Source organism: Protopterus annectens, chromosome 5.part0 (assembly GCF_019279795.1).
Source record: "Protopterus annectens isolate FY-2018-M chromosome 5.part0, PAN1.0, whole genome shotgun sequence".
NCBI lineage: Eukaryota > Metazoa > Chordata > Ceratodontiformes > Protopteridae > Protopterus > Protopterus annectens.
In genome coordinates this window covers 1,877,719,916-1,877,738,478 of record NC_056735.1, presented here as the reverse complement: position 1 = coordinate 1,877,738,478, position 18,563 = coordinate 1,877,719,916, and the positions used below count along the sequence as shown (strand labels likewise).

Genomic DNA, 18,563 nt, shown 5'->3' with positions numbered 1-18,563 from the left:
CTTTCATACACTACAGTTGACACTCATTGCCAGTAGACTGCAGCCCCTCTGATTCTAGCTTTGACCTCTTCATTCAAAGTTCCCTTTTCATCATCCACCCCTCCCAGATACTTGAATCTATTATCCTGTTCCATTATTTCCCTTCTGCCTCAGTCCTCACCTTTTTTTCTGATTTCCCCAGTTTGCTGCCATTACCACTGTCTTATCTGTATTTAGTTTCAACCCATGTGCCTTCAGTTTTGCATTCCATTCCCCTATCCTTTCTTGACGTTCTTGCCTGTAATGCCACATCATCTGCGTACAGCAACTCTGTTGATCTGTCCCCTCCAACCTGTTTGCTAATGTAGTACATCAACAATATGAACAGTAGTGGGCTTACAGCTGAACCGTGGTGCACACCTATGCCAACCTTGAGACCCTCTGTGAGATCCAACACTGTTTGTACTTGAGTCGCTGGGTCCTTGTACACAGCCTACATTGATTCCACCAATGTTTCTGGTACATCAAACCACTGCCAGAGTGGCCAAATCAGCTTTCTTGGGACCTTGTCATATGCTTTCTCCAAGTCTAGGAATGCCCAGTTGGACTCTTTCCTCATTTCTAGCTTCTTGTCAACTATCTGTCTCACTGCAAACATCAGGTCAGTTGTGCTGTATCCTGATCTAAATCTGAACTGCTCATATACCATCTTAAATTCTACTACTTTGTGTATCCATTTATCAATTACCCTCTCCAGAAGTTTAATGCAATGTGACAGGAGTTTGATACCTCTGTACTGCCCACAGTTGTGGGTGTCCCCTTTGTTTTTGTACACTGGCAGAAGTATGCTTATTCTCCAGTCATCTGGGATACATCCTTATCTCCACACTGTTAGGAGTACCCTCAGGAGCCATTTCTCTCCTATCTCACCCAGCAGCTTTATATCTGCTGTGACCTCATCTGAACCTGCTGCTTTCCCCTGACTTCATTGTCCTAAGTGCTAGTCTTACTTCTTCTGTGGTGGGCTCCTCCTCTTCTCTTATCATAGGTTGTATCCATGGCAGTACAGCTTCAGGTGGGGGGTTATTCATTCAGAACCTGTTAGAAATACTCCTTCCATTTGCCTTTGATGTCCTGTGGACTGGTGAGCAGGTTGTTGATGGCATCCCATATGAAGGATATTTAACCATCTTCTTTAGCATTCTGTCTTTGCCTTACAACCTGATATAGTTTATTTGTGCCACTTACTGAATCACTTTCCAGAAGTTGACAGAATGCCTTCGATGTACTGTTCTTTGCTATTGCAACTCCTTGCTTATCTTCTTTGCTAGCCAACCAGTATTCCTTCCTAGCCTGGTCTGTCTTTTCTATCCCCCACTTTTTCCTGCACTCTTTCATTCTTCAGCATTTTACCACCAGCTTTCCTTATGTACTTTATTTCCATACCTGGCTTGGCCACATATCTGTTCTGTAGTCCTCACACATGCTGTTTTGAGGCGCTGGCATTCTTCTTCAACTCCATCTATTTCCTCCTCTTCTTGGAGTACTAAAGCCCTGAGTAATTCCTTGAACTGTTGTACTTTCTCTTCAGTCAACTTTCAGGACTTCAGACTGGTCTCTGTTGACCTTAGGCTTTCCCTGACCATTGCTTGCAGATGTCTGTGGCAACTTCTGGTTTATGCTGTGGGCCAACAGTTTCACTGGGGATGACTTTGCAATAACTGATTCTACCCCAGTGCCCTTTTCTTACTAGGAAGAAGTCTACCCGAGTTGCATGTTGACCACTCCTGTATGTGATCTTGTGACTGTCTCTCTTTCTGAACCATGTGCTAGCTATTATCAAGCCATTTTCCAGACAGAAGTCTAGAATGGGTTCTCCTTCTTTATTTCTGTTGCCCCACTCATGTGGACCCAGGCAGTCATCATATCCTATTCTGCCTGTCCCGATATGCGTGTTCAAGTCACCCATTATCAACACCAATTCCTGTTGTCTTTCTTTGTCTAGTAGGCCCTGCAAGTGTTGTATGAATGCACTGTTTTTCTCACTATCACATAGGCTGAGATTATGAATACTGCCTTCTCATTACACTGGAGGCTAATTGCCATGAGTCTATCACAAATTCTGATGATATCCCTCATTGCCTTCTGAAGCATATCTCTCACCACTATTCCTGTACCATTTCTAGCTTGTCCTCCTTCTGGGTAATAGACTGTGTCTTTTCTGAAATTCCCTTCCATCTTGTCTCTTGAATATAGAGAATGTCCAGCCTCCTCCTCCATACCATCATGTCATCCACTTCCAAGCTCCATCCTGTCAGTGAAACTACACTGAGTGTAGCAATTCCTAGTTCATGTTTGGCAGGTTGATTGGTTGGGTTCCTATTACCTGATCTAACATTTAGGTTAGCGAATACCTAAACGCTGATCTGGTAATAGCGAAACCCAAAAACTGCGAACGGCTAATTTAACGCAGGGAAAGAATTCCCTTGGCCATTATGTGGATTTTGCCCCTTTCCCCACTGTAGAGCAATCTTGGAGTTGGTATATTTAGTTAGGGGGGGTGTTTGATTTAAAAATTATTTTTTTATGGCTGAGGGAATTCATTCCCTACTTAAATTGGCCGTTCACTGCTTTAATTTTTCGCTATTACCAGATTGACATTTAGGTATTCGCTAACCTAAATGTTCGATCAGGTAATATAGATGCAATTGGTTTTATTGTCCAGCTTTTGCTCAACAGAGCTATCCCAGGTAATCCAGGCTGGGCAACTGGACAGTAGTTTATTGACCCAGTGCTGCTGGCCGGCATGTAATTATATTCTACGTAAAACTGCTAGAAAGGAGCCTAAGAAAATTCTGGGATAAATAATCCACTTTCAGGAGGGAATATTATTTACATGTGGGGATTGGAATTTGATTTTAAACAGTGGGGGTGTAGCTGGGTGGCCTAGAAGGGGAATGTAGCAAAAGAGGGTAGACTTTTGAAGAAATGCATGAAAATATTTGGTATAGAAGATGTGAACTCAGTAGTAAGAGTTCATAGAGAATTTACACATTTTTCCCAAAGTACAAAAACCAGGCTAGACTAGGCAGAATTTATATTTCACAGGAACATGTGCATTTAATTGAAAGTTCTGACATGCATTCACTATTTCAGATCATCCACAATAATAACTAAAATAGAAATGCAGGGTAATGAAATAAAAATGAGACACTGGCACTTCCCAACCGATCTGTTAAATAGAGAGGAATTTAATGAATGTTTCTACTTTCTGCTGCATAAGCTAGTGTACTAAAAGCTTTTGTCACTGTGGTTATTGTCAAAAAAAAACAGTTGCTTAACAGCGGTCTTTCTAAACTCATGAATATTATTGAAGTACTCCCTTATTTTCTCTTTAGCACTCTGCAACTGCACCTCTTCTTTTTTGGAGTTATTAGTGTAGATAGAATGTTTTTTGAAAATATAGCTAAGGAGTAGGATAAAATTAAAGTGGAGTTTAAAAATAGGGTGGAAATAAAAGAAAACGAGATATGGTTAAGAAGTAACCAGAATTATTTAGAGGTACTGACAAGGGCTAATGTACTGCAGAATAGGGGGAATCTCACAGAACAAGAAGAGGCGCAGTTGCAGAGTGCTAAAGAGAAAATAAGGGAGTATTTCAATAATATTCATGAGTTTAGAAAGACTGCTGTTAAGCAACTGTTTTTTGACAATAACCAGAGTGACAAAAGCTTTTAGCATACTAGCTTATGCAGTAGAAAGTAGAAAAATTCAATGCCAAGCTTAAGAAGCCTATTACTAGCAAAATAACCAGAGACCCTGCAGAGGTATTAGATATAATTTAGAAATTTTAAGATCATCTGTATAAAGCAGAGAAATGTGGAAATCAAGAAAAAGTACAAATGGAAATGTTTCTGGAAGAATTAATTATGCCACAGTTAGAGGTAGATGAGTCTCAATTACTAACAGTTAGGATAGCAGGAGATGAGATAAAAATGGTGATGTATAATCAATCTGCAGGGAAGTCTCCAGGAATAGATGGTATTCCAGTGGATGTTTGGAAGCTATGAGGGAAGAAAGTGATAAAGATCTGGAAGGCGTTAACAGTAATTTAAAAGGAGAAGAAGCCCCAGGATCCGGGAAAAAAGCTATGGTGGCTGTAATACCTAAGGAGGGTAAAGACCCATCTGATTCTGCTTCATATAGGCCCATTTCAATTTTAAACCATGATTATGAAGTGTTCATGTCTCTAATAGCTAAAATAATGGCAAAGGTGATGCCAGAATTGACAGATATGGATTCATGTGGTTATGTGGAGGGGAGGCAAACATCTGACTTTAATAGAATAATGATGATCCAGAGAGAAGCAGAATATAAGAGAATACAACTGTTGGTGAGTCCTGATGCAAAGAAAGCATTCAACAGAGTAGGAAGGGATTTTAGGAGTAGGGCAATGGAAGTATTTGCATTCCCTGATAAAATTATAAGGTTGATTAGGAGGATATATGAGAGATCAGAGGTGAAAATTAAAGTGTGTGTGTGTGCAGGTGTGTGTGTGTATGTGTGTGTGTATGTTGGGGGTGGGTACTCTCTGATAAGTTCTGTTTGAGTAGAGGAATCAAACTGGCATGTCCTCTTTCCAATTTGCTATTTGTGGTACGTGTAGAACCAATGGCAAAGAAAACGAGGAACTCAGAAATTCAAGGATATAATTTATATGGTAGTCAAGAAAAGTTAGCTTAATTTGCAGATGATATTTTTTTATTTTTTTACATAATAAAACTAGAAAAGGACATTTCAGTATTGTGGAGCATTCTGAGACAGTTTCAAGTCTTTTCGGGATGCAAAATTAATGAAGATAAAACAAAGGCAATAGCTGTAAACTATGTACCTACACAAAAATTGTTAGCAATACTCAAATTTATTGGGACATGATAAAATTAAGTACTTATAAGTATAGATTAAAAAGGATTCTGTTATGGCAGCAAAGAATATGTGAGGAGAGACAAAGGATAATACAAAAATTGGGAAATGGATAGCAAGACACAAGCAGTGAAAATGTTTTAGTCCTTTTGGTTTTATACATAGATCAGGCATGTTTGTAGTAACCAGAGTAGACGTTGTAGATATTAATAAAGTTAAAGGATTTTATTTGGGAGGGGAAGAGGGCAATAGTCAAGTGGGATAAGCTGATCCTTCCAACAGAACAAGGTGGTTTGGGATTACCCGATATGAAGGGGTGTTTCAGAGTACACAGTTAAGGCTGCTATACATAATATAGGCAGAAAGCTATAATTCAAAGTAAAAAGGGATGATGATGAAACAAGGGGGGAAGCCAAGAAACAAGGAGAGACTTGGATTTTGGATGCAGATCCTTAATGAAAATAACAATAACCATACAGAATATTATATTCATAAAGTAGCAAAAAGTACTCTAAGAACTAAGCCAAGATGGGAATGGAGAAAGGAGAATCTGCTGACAGGAATGACTTCAATTATGGGTAGAGAGAATAGGCAAGAGGGGGCTGGAATTTACTGGAGAAAACTGGCAAAGGAACCAAGGTACTGGAAGCAAATAATTAGAAAGGGAAAGTTAACAGAATGGGGAGAGACCAAGAATTCATTTGGACTGCAGGCTAGACATTGCCTTCTGTAGCAATGATTGATATCAGAGTAAAGGCAAAGAGAAAGAAATACGGGGATCCTAAGCTGGTAGAGTTTTTAAGTAGAATATAGAACAGAAGCTGCTGTTAAAAAAAGTGGTAATTAGTAGGGCATATAAAATACTGCATGATAACTAGTGGAATCAATCAGAGGAGGTTACAAAGGACTGGGAAGAGATCGGATAAGCAATTCACAAAGAAACAATGGGTGGATATATGTTTGGCTCCCAAAGATACAACAAAGTCTAGAAGATTTAGGATCTTTGCATAGGTATTTCTATATCCCAAGCAGACTGCAAATAATTTTTCCTCACATGGATTGCAAATGTTAGAGGTGTGATGGGGAAGGAAGAGGTAATTGGGAACATATCTTTTAGGAATGTAATGTGTTGGCAGACTTTTAAAATTCCTTGCAGGCTACTCTGTCAGAAATACTGGGTGAGCAAATTGGTGTAACTAAACAAATTATTTTTTTGAGCGGGGATACAGAGTAGGTATTGCCTAGACATAGTAAGCCTTGCTGAGTTTAAATCTGGTGGCTGCCAAAAAATAAATTACTAGAAAATGGAAAATTAGAGTATAACCCAACTCTACTAGAAGTAGTGAATATAGTAACAGAGACAAAAGAACTGGAAGTGGGATCTTCAGAAAAGGGTAGGAGCAAATTACATAGAAAAAAATGGGAATTGTGTGAACAACACATGTAGAACAATGATTTCAAAGAGGAATGATGTTTAAGCGAAGTGAATGAACTATGTAATGCTTCACTGACAATGACTGTACAGATTATAAGTGATTTGTAATGTTTGCAACTGAAAATATGTCAATATGGTTTGTTTTCATTTATATAAATGTATGATTGCCTATGTCATAAGTGATAATTCAATAAAGACGTTTCTCATTTATAAAACAGTATTTAAGCAAAGGTTGAGCCATCATTTGAATTTAACAAACAAAACAACAAAGTCAAAAATAATTAAACAGGATATGCACAAGGAAATTGCCAAACATATTAACAGTTGAAACTAGCACAATCAAACTTTGTCGAATTTGTTTCAGCAAAAAAGAACTAAAGAGGTATATTTCTTTCCTGTTTTACAGTATTATTCTAAGAATGTCAGTGAGACAGAGATCAGCAAAGGGAAGAATTAACCCAACAATGACAACTCAATGTAATAATTTTGTTATTTAACTGTATTTACTGCTATTTAGCTTTAATTGTAACCATGTTATGTCAATGTGGAGTTTTTCTTTCTCCACAGGCCTCTGCTGAAAATGGGAAATTATTCCAGTCAGACTTTTATGGTAGACAAATGTCGAACACATAAAATAAATATGACTGGAAATTGTTGAAATTATCTCTGCTTGTATGAACAAGATCATTCTGATTGTTGTCCATGTAAACTTGTTTCAGTCCACCATGTCAAAATTAAGTGTACGTTCCCATGTTATGATTACTGTCAAAGTAATTTCTCCTTCAAAGAGCTGGTGTTATAATGAGTAGTCACAGAAATCTGTTTTCTATCACATCTTTGTGGAAGGGGGTCTTAGAAGTTAGAAGTTTAATACTAACAATGAAGTAGACTCAAGCAACTTAATGAGAAAGCAAGCCTATAATAAGCCACAATAAGCTGTACTCTATAGGATTTTTTTTTAAAAATCTGTATTTTTACACTAATAAATTTTTAACAACCACAACAAAAACAGTTGTCTAAAAGATAATAGCCAACCATAAGAATATGAATAGAACACATAGTAAAGGCAATAACATATTTACAGAATATTAGAAACTAAATACACAAAATAGATTTTCTACAATATATAAACTATATACCAGCGGTCCCCAACCACTGGGCCACCAGGCACGGAGTGAAACAAAAAGTGAATGTGTGTATGAGTATGTTTATGTGTCTGAGTGTGTGAGTGAATGTGTGCATGAAATCAGAATGTATGTGTAAGTGAAAGAAGAAGAGACTGTGTGTATATGAGCGAGAGTCAGCAGTGACATCAATTGAGCTATTTTACAGTCGCTAAACAGCGCTTTTGCTGTTTAGCGAGTGTAAAATAAAAGTCAAGGAAAGTGAAAAAAGTATGTGTGTGTATGCTTCTGTCGGCGTGTGTGAGTGTATGTGCGCATGAACGTACAAGAGTCCATGTGTGTTTGTGCGTTTCTGTCTGCATGTGTGAGTGAATGCATGCATGAAAGCAAAAGAGATGGTGTGTGTGTGTGTGTGTGTGTGTGTGTGTGTGTGTGTGTGTGTGTGTGTGTGTGTGTGAGTGCATGTGTGCATGTCAGTGAAAGTGAGAGCAAGCGAGCCATTATTTTACACTTGCTAAGCAGCTCTTTTGCTGTTTAGCAAATGTAAAATAAAAAAAGAAAGATAAAATTAAGTGTGTGTGTGTATGTGTGTATGTGTGAAAGAGAGATCAATCAAGAAAGAGAAAAGTATGTGTGTATGTTTCTGTGTGTGTGTGTGTGTGTGTGTGTGTGTGTGTGTGTGTGTGTGTGTGTGTGTGTGTGTGTGTGTGTGTGTGTGTGTGAGTGAGTGAATGCATGCCTGAAAGCACAGAGAATGTGTGTGTGTGTGTGTGTGTGTGTGTGTGTGTGTGAGTGTGAGTGTGAGTGTGTGTGTGTGTGTGAGTGAGAGTGTGAGAGAGAGAGAGAGAGAGAGAGAGAGAGAGAGAGAGAGTGAAGAGTGAGAGTGACCCTGGAAGCAGCAGTATCGATGAGGTTCTGCGTACCTCTCGACCATACCACTCAACTTTTCACACAATAAATCTAGTCAGCATATCTTTCAACCTCTTAAGAGCAAGAAATCTAGACAAAGCTAAAAATAATGGGGGGACAAAGGCCCAAAAATAAAGACAGTTTGAAGTACTGCTCTTACAAACATAGAAACTAAATAGAAATACAGGTTTTGCATTAGCATGTATTTTCTGAAGGGTATGAAGTCTGAAACTAAACTGTCTGTCATTTTCTGACTTCAAACCTCAATGATCTGCCAGTGATTTGCTAGAATACAACAATTTTATGAGAAACAGACCAAAAATATGAGGCAAAATTCTGCACATTGTGCGAAAATCTGTACAGTTGAGAGGTATGCTGGACAGAGCCAAGTAATAGGGACAGATTTTAAATATTGCTCTTATAAACTTGGAAAGTCAATAAGGTTGCCACTGAGTTTATGTACCTCTCAACCAACATAGAGCAATGTTATACTGTTAAGATGTACACTTATTTTTTTGTAATTATTGCCAACTGTCTTTTCATTGTACTTTGGAGCTTTTCTCCCCGGGTCTTGGCTGAAAATGGACTTTTAGTCCACTCGTCCTCCCCGGTAAACAAATGTTAAATAAATAAATATTATGCACTTTATTATGGGCATGTGATGGCCAGTCCATGGAAAATTGTCTTATATAAAACCAGTTCTTGGTGCAAAAAAGGTTGGAGACTGCTGCTATATACTATAAAATGCCAGAAGCCCAATAAATGAGAACACAGTACATTTAACAATGGGGAAGAAAGAAGAGGATTATAAAAGGATGCTTAACTTTACTAATGACATAGCTGTTAATTTTCAAAGATGAAATATATATATAAAACCAAAAAGATACAACTCTGGAATAAAACCAGAGAAAGATAGTCTGGAATAAAACCAGAGAAAGATAGTGCAGTAGAAAATACATTCAAACAACTTATTCCAGTAAAAACTATGGGATTTTAATATTGTGAGCAAACTGCATTGGACAATCTGCATCTAGAAATGAGAGGGACATACCATGTGCCTAAATGATAATCTGCAATGCTACACTTTAGGACATTTCTTTAGTACATCAGCCAAACAAATGGGTCTCTCGCTTTCTAGGTACATTTTTCTCAGAGATGATACTCCATGAAACTGCACAAGGTGATTTTCTGGAAGAAGCCATTTGTTGTTGCAAGCAATGCTCTGTAAAGGAAAGTTAATCATGGGCCTTCTGAGATTAATATTTAATGCATTCCACAATGAATGTTTAGTGCTCCTCCTCTGTTTTTTTTGGTTCACCAGATGGACAACCACTCTTAACAAGTCACAGATAGCTATGATATTTGATCATATTCTACTTATTTTATATGTGTGTGTGTCTGCGTGTGTGCTCGTGTGTGTGTGAGACAGCATATATATTAAACTATGATATGTAGATTTTATAGATTTTAAATTTCTCTAACAAAAAAAAAAAAAGATTCTCTTTCTCAGGACTGCAGTTTGGAAACACACAAATCCATTTGCCAGTTTGTGTGAACAAGTGGACAGACTACAACTGAAGCCTGGGAAACCACCTTGGTATAACAGAAATTACTTCATTTATACTGCAATGCACAAGAAAGGAAGTGCCCCTTCTGGTCCATGGTGTGTGTGTGTGTGTGTGTGTGTGTGTGTGTGTGTGTGTGTGTGTGTGTGTGTGTGTGTGTATAAATATCTATTTATCTATGAATCTAATTCATTATGCTGAAACATCAAAATATTGACATTCAAAATACTGACACCACAACATTGACAGTTCATAGTAACCGTGCATCAAAATATTAACAAAACACCACCAAAATTATACATGAAATAAATTGCAAAAAGCAGACAAACACTTAGTTATGTAATCACTTTATACGAAATGTATAATTAAAAAATCCCTAAACCATAAAATTTCAATAGCACTTGGTCTGGCTGAATAGTGGTAGCATTACACAAATGTTTTTTCTAAGGTAAGGTTCAGGGTTCGGGTTAGTAGCAGAATTAGGGTAAGGATTATCAGGCATTAGTAACGCAGGTGGGGGGGGGGGTTGAAACCCCTGCAAACCTTACTAATGTGTATGCTAACCCTAACCTTGCAATTTACCTTAGAAACACCTTTTCTGTAACAGTAATACTACACAAAAAAGGCTTATGCACACACAAATGCATTGGCACAGTTGCAAAACACTATAGCTATTTCCTTGCCTAACCCTTAATACCAACCCACTTACCTTTGTCTATAAAATGAACTGTCAAGAAGGTGAATGGTCAGTAAAATAAGCTGTTGACATTCTGATACAGCACTTAAAACTGTCAAGATAATGACTTGTCAAACAAATTAACTGCAGCCATGTATAGATGGGTATGCTTAATTTAATTAAAATACCTGAATGTCAACATTGCTAGCTTCGACAAGAAAAGGTCAACAATGCAAATGTTGACATGCCACTTTGCATGCAATTCTGAGATCGCACAGTACTGGGGAAATGACCTATTAGAAAACCCTAGGGACTGTGCAATCTCACATACCTGTTGACTTAGTTGTTTAGTCGACCAAATTATGTTGACATTAATAACAGTTGACTAAATTAGGATTTTACATATCTAGCTATATATATATATATATATATATATATATATATATATATATATATATATATATATATATATATATTTACATACGCACACTAGTGTACTAAATAAAAACAAAACACCCAAATGTTGAGGTCTGTAATGTAAACAAACAAAAAAAAATTGAAAAAAGTCAAGGCAGTGAACATGCTCCAAGAAATAACGTCAGATAATGCAATTCTAAAACATTCTTTTTTGCACCCCCCTGCTGTTTGTCATAGTTTGCAGCTGTTTTATACAATCATTCCATAGCGTACATCTACTTCTGTTAAGTAAAGATGTTTTTCAATCTGTATGTATTATCAGTATCCTGTCAGCAGGTCAGTACAGATGAAAGAAAGGTTGTGATTTAATGTGCTTTGGGCATACTTTTAGTTCCACAGTAAAACATCAAGGCATCACCTGCATGCATGGAGACTGCAGAATGCTTTTTTTGCACATGCCATTACCTTTTACTTGCAGAACCTCAACAGCAAGCAATGGCAAGCCATTCCACATGCAATCTATAACTGCAGCAGGAAGCATAAAAATGCACACACACACACACACACACACACACACACACACACACACACACACACACACACACACACACACACACACACACACACACACACACACACACTCTCACTCACTCACTCACTCTTAGAATGTACTTAAACCAATGCAGAAGATGCTGAATATGCTTAGAGTCAGAAGCATCACACTGAAGGTCTAGTTTATGAAGATTTTACTTGTTTTCAGGAGCTAAGTCCATTATTTAATTATGTTTGCATTATTCCATATTGTCACTGGGCTAGTTCTCCAATATGCAGTAATACATGCTTTGTCATTAAAACTCAGCAGTGTATTAGTGACTATACACTGCCTTGCAATGAGCACCTATTGTGACAACTGGAATGAAGAGACTTATGAATGGCAGTAGGCCTAGTAGAACATATTCTGTATTGTATTTAAAATATATCACTGATTAAGAAGGGAAAGGGTCCTGCTTCACAGTTTTAGATCATTCAGTTGCACTATTAGTCCATACACTGGAGGTATATTAATGACTACATTTTGGGGTCTTCTGGCAAAATTTATGTCCACTGAACACCCACATATCCTGCAGTCTTCTGTAGTGACACAGGTCTAAAAACATAATGAAGCATGAAACTACACAACTACATACATGCTTGGCACAGAACAAGAGTGAACAAAGGACTGCCTTGTTCCGTCTTTAAGGCTCTTCAAAGTACCAAACTGTTACACTAAATCTTTTTCTTAACTAAAGCTGCTAGGTATTTTAAAATTGACCAGAATTATTTTTTTATGGTCACAAATACTGATGGTCAATCTAAAAATAATAGAAGCAAATAGTTTTGAATATAAACAATACAGTAAAAATTCAAGGCATCTGTTGCTAATGCAGTACTTAGCCAAAACATATTAATTTCAAAAGTAAATAATTTTATTTCAAGTTTTTTTAGAGGCCAATTATTGCTCAGATAAGGAAAAATACTTACAAAAAATGTACTCATCATGTGTATGGCACTCAGTTTTCTACTAACACACTACATCTTTGAGTACACTGAGTGGATTTACAAGGTGATCTGCTATCCATGGACCTATTACAAAATTACAACTACCAAAAGTTACCTGACCTTTCTTAAATTCTCCTCACTTGAGTACTTGTGCCCACAGTGTCAAAGTGTGTTACTCTTGTTGTACAACATTTAATTCTGAAGCAAATGCACAATACAAACATGAGACATGGTATTCAGGTCATGGTGCTACACTTAAAATGTAAAAGATTAAAACGGAATACTTAGTTATTCTTTAAGTATCAAATCCTCAAATCATGCTGCAGCCTAAAGTAAGGATAATGGATCTTATCTGAAACTACATTCCCCATAAAATATGTAACAATCAGTTCTTGGTTTGCCCTGCCTAAATTTATAATGATCTCCTCCTTAGTAATTTTTATGTGTTTTTTTTTATTAAATGTATTTGTTTTTGTTTATTTTGATCCCCTCTCCCCCATGGCCTTCACGTCTTTATTCCCTCTTGGCCCATCTTCTGACCATGACATTCTACAGCATTAGGAGTGAGTGACAAAAGCTAGGTATCGTGGCCATCACTGATGTATACTTCCAACACCTCTTCCCATTGGCTGTAAAGTATGGTTCAATGTCCACTGCTCTGGACCCCTTGAAGTGTACATTTTTGTAACCCATGATGACATATAGAATAGGTAAGCAAATAATTGGTAGGTTGACATTCCAGAGTCCTTACAATCCTGGACTTTCTCACAAATTATGCTCTTGCATCAGGGCTCCATCATCACCCCCCCCTCCCCCACCAATAGGAGAGTTCTTACTCAGATCCCTCTCTGGCTAGCTCCTCCAGTTCCCAGGCTACTAATCAAACCACATCATAATGTATGTAATAAGGCCAAAGCCTCTAAGCCATGGAGTCAGCTTTACTCTAAGCTTCTGGTGTCAGAGTTGTTACTGTTAGAAGATAATGAATGGCATATACTTGACATCTTACATGGACTGCTGCAGAAGTGTACACGTACCTGGCGGAGGAGCACTTTTATGTCGTTGTGTTTTTTCCTTTTTAAACTTTGGCACTATTCGAAACATTGTGCTTCTGCTGTTCCGTTTTGCATAGTCCAATGAATGCTCCTGTATCAAAGAATAAATACTATAAAAATTACTTTTGGAGCAGGCAAAGACTAAAATGCACTACTTTCACTACACATACATTTTATTTATTTTTTAATCATTCTCTGTGAAGGATTATGATAGTCATGCATTCAAGCTTGATATACAGTGAAGACAAATTTTAGCATCTTTAAAGTATCTAAATGTAACATATCTATTCACAGCTCTCAACTTTTACCAACAGAATTTGGAACAAAGTAAAAATAACTAAGAAAAAGTTTCTCAACTATGTCTAACTACAAACTAAACCTTAATAAAACTAATATTTTCCCCCTAAAACACCCAAACTCATCTCACTAATACCATTGTTAAACACAATAAAAATTAAAGAAGAAACTAAATACTTGGGAATCACCTTTTTCCAGAGTAAGAAAGACTTCTACCAACACAATGTAAACCTTAAATGGCAAAATATAATGCAAGACTGCAAAAGATGGAACAACTTAAAACTACCATTCTTGGCCAAAGTATCAATAATCAAAATGAACATTTTACCTAGATTAATGTATATATTCATGACATCACAGACAACAATACATAAAAAATTCTTCAAACAAATTCATACCTTCCTAGCAAAATTTATATGGGAACCCAAAAAAACAGAATCTCCTACTCAAAATTAACACTCCCCAAAAGCAAAGGAGGACTAAATCTCCCAGATTTTAAAATGTACTACTCGATCATTAACACTAACAGAATATTGAGAATAGCTGAACATAACCTGTCAATGGAAAATTGGTCTCCTCTCTGGGTGACCACATATTATAGATATATTAAAGCTCTAGGTTTCAATCCCAAAGCACTTCCATTCCTGAAGCAGAAAGAAATACAAACTTATAACATTATAGAGCCCTTAAAACATTCTATCAACCTAGCACAAAAACTCTTTCAATTCTTGAACCTTAGACATGCCATGACAATACTGCAACCCTTCATAAAAACCCAAATTAAAAAATAAACAATAAGATGCTGGACTTAGTCCCTTTTCCCAGACTGAAAGATAAAACAATCCAAGATATCTATCCCTACCTTAACTGTTCAATACAAGAAATGAGGACCAACTTAAAACTCCCTAAATCACACATAATAATCCTAAGACAAATCAAAGAACTGTGTTCCAGTTATCTCCAAAATATTACTATGACCAATAGTGACATAAAAACTTGTAGCAGGCTTTGGAAAACTATTATCACAACAAAGAAAACTATTACCAATTCATATAAAATGATAAATGAAATCAAATACCAGAAGGACCTCCTCTTCTCTAACTACTGGAGAAAAATTAAACCATCCATAGATGATCAGAAAATAAGCCAGGCAATCAATCTAACACTGAAGATTCTACCCCTCAAAAAGTTAGCATACACTCAGCTCATGATCAATAATAATGCTTATTTTACACCTGCAATCCTACACAAATTTAACACATCAAAATCACCTTTCTGCCCACACTGTAAGGACCAGATAGCTGACTTAATCCATGTATTTTGGAGCTGTAAATGTGTCTATAAACTCTGGAACTCTCTCAAGGTACAATTACAAACAACGGGTTATCAAACATCAACATTAACTTGGGAATTCACTCTGTTACACATTCTCCCACCCAACATCCCAAGAAAACAAGCAAATACACTTTTAACAATTTTCCTACTAATGAAACTGTATATAGCTTTTAAATGGCTAGATACAATAAATATCTCTTGGGAGGGTTTTAAACAAGTAGCTATACAACACCTTTTACCTCATAAAATAGTAATAGATAAAAGAAACAAAAACATGAAATCCAGAGAAATTTGGGAACAAACCTTTAACATCATATTAGCATAATTCATCACACAGCAACTTAGAAATACACTATAATGGAACCAAAGAACACATACAAGTTCAGATATTAAAAAATAACTTGGATATTACGAATGTATATACTGTCTATATAACTGTGGAATTAACAATGACAGCATCTATGTACATAGTGTAAATAGATATGTTGTATGACCTATATCCTGTGGTATTTGACATCAATGTGTAACATATGTATATGTGTGTATGTGTATGTATGTATATGTGTGTGTGTGTATGTATGCATGTATATATATATATATATATATATATATATATATATATATATATATATATATATATATATATATATATATATATATATATATATATATATATATATGGGTCCATGTCATATGGTCGACTGTTCATTTGACTGAAAGTTCATTTGGTCGACAGTTCATTTGATCGACAAGCATTTGCCCCCTTCCCCAATGTTGTGCGACCCTGGAGTTGATATATATAGTTAGGGGGGTGGGGGCACAGCCCCCATTGGGGTGTGGGGGGCGATGCCCCCCACCTAAAATGCTTGTCGATCAAATGAACTGTCGACCAAATGAACTTTCAGTCAAATGAACAGTCGACCATATGACATGGACCCATATATATATATATATATATATATATATATATATATATATATATATATATATATATATATATATATATATATATATATATATATATATGCACACGGTCATGTTGTAAGATGTTTTTTATTTGTGACATTTATTAATGTAAAAATTAAAATAAAAATTATTGAAAAAAATAAATAAATAAGAAAAAGGCCCGAAATTAGGGACATATTTTAAATGTTGGTAGTATTACCACAAAAATCTTCAAAATGATTTCCAATTTTAGGAGCAATGGAAGAAAACTTTGAGAAACATCAGCAGGTGTTCCTGCAAAATATTGTTTACATATCTACCTGAACACAAGTAATTAACATTCCTTATTCAGCGTAAGTCTGATGGAAATTTTAAGGCTCCTTGTCTAATTTCTGATAGATGAGCTATTTATTACACTGAAGAAAACTAGCAGGCTTTAACGAGACCAGATGATTTAATAAAAATCTAAAACATGAGATAAGCTCTGCATCGCTAGGAACTAACTTATTTGAAAAAGCATTCATACACATTGAAGGCAATTATGATTGTTAGCATGAAACACTTCTAAAACATGGGCTGAAGAAGTTGCACTTTTTACTAGTTATGTGAAATTTATAACTGTTATTTCAGTTTCAAGAACTGTAGATTTTATTTTTATGTTTGAAATACATAAATGTCCTTTCTGTTAAGGATGCAGGTATCTGCGTAGAATGTGACTGCTTTCACATGCATGGATTCCTAGCAAATGATACAGTACTACATTTTGCAATGGAACTCTTTGTATGTTCTAATCTAAACAGAAGGGTTTTAAAAGAGAAAAAGTCTGGTTTTATATGAGAATACTTTGTAGGAGTGCTGAAACAGGAATGCTTTCCTCTGTCTCTAGGCTGCTGTTTGAATTTGGAAAACCTCTAAATTGCAGAGAAATCTAAAGCAGAACTACTGCATTTTCCTGATTATTCTGGGTCATGGACTTGAAGAAGAACTCTAGTCAAAATTCAAAGCACTACAGGATTTTACAAGGATTGGAGAGGAAAGAAAAGACATCCGTCTTTCTAAAAGATCACAAAACTGAAACTGTGATAATATGTGTGTGTCATCTGCAGCTACTAAATGTTTTCACAGACATAGTGATAGGCTACAGTGTTGTCTATAAAGTGGTAGGAATATCATCACGTAGATGCAGTCAGTGTTATTTTACTGTCAACTATCTGTTCAAAGTGTATCAGATTTTCTGAAAGATAATAATGATTTTAACAGTACTTGTGTGCAGACAGTTAAATGTAACCGAGCTTGGAGACAAGCACATGTTGAAGGCAGCAGGAGGGAGACGTAGCCAGCATCTGTACCTCCAAAGGAGATCAGTGATGTGAGTACTTCAGGAAAAGAGCAGAGTAATAGCAACAATACTGAGTATGACTCTTAGATCTCAAATGTACAAGATTTCTTCTGAAAGGAGATACGTCAGGGGAAGAGATGGTTGGTAGCAGTAAGGCTATCTGTGTCACAAATGTCAAAAGATACTAATCTTCCTATCAAGGCTAAAAAGACAAACCCACCTCCATAGGTATCACAAGGGATAAGAAACCAAGAGTAATGCTACTCAACGTCAGAAGTCTAAACCTCAAGATGCACGCACTTGAAACTCTCCTTAGCATGGAGAACATCGATATCTGTGCAGTAACAGAAACCTGGTTCAAGGCTCCCGAGAGCACCCCAGCACTACCAGGTCATACCTCATACCATGCTTTTTGGCCCAAAAACTTGGACCGAACCACAAAAGGAGGGGGGTATCAATATTCGTCAAAGATACCCACACCTCCAGGTTGGTGACACAGCACGAAGCTTCAGAGACTATCCATGTGCAACTAACAGTGGGTAAAACTGCCTTCCAGTTTATAGCCTGCTACAGATCACCCTCCCAAACCCAGGAACCCCACTTGGCCTTCCTGAGAACACTGAAAAATGTGAAGGCCTCTCCAAACACCATTATACTGGGCGACTTCAACTACCCAAACATAGACTGGGAGCATTACTCTAGCTCCAACACCCTAGCCCAAAGGTTCCTAGAATTTATAAACTCAAATGATATGGAACAACTTGTTACCACTCCCACAAGAGGGGAAAACATACTGGACCTGATCATCACCAACATGGAGACTCTATGCTCCAGACCAGAAGTGTATCCCTCACTTGTAAGATCAGACCATAAACTAATCTCACTGGATAGTCACATCCTGACTCCACCCCCTGCACTGAAAACCACAGTGTAAAACTTCTCTAAAGCAAATTTCACACTCCTCAAAACCGAGGTGGAATCCTTTAAAGCCCCCGGGCCTGTGGAAAATACAGCCCAGACCACAG

General features: G+C 36.8%; 1 protein-coding gene across 1 annotated transcript in view; it reads right to left on the bottom strand.

Annotated features, from left to right (window-relative positions):
- The window catches only part of DGKH (diacylglycerol kinase eta), a 1,992,493-nt gene that overhangs the window by 123,185 nt on the left and 1,850,745 nt on the right, over positions 1–18,563 (bottom strand). The window contains exon 28 of the mRNA XM_044071702.1: positions 13,605–13,713. Within this exon, the coding sequence (XP_043927637.1) occupies positions 13,605–13,713 (109 nt within the window). The remainder of the gene's footprint in view (positions 1–13,604; positions 13,714–18,563) is intronic.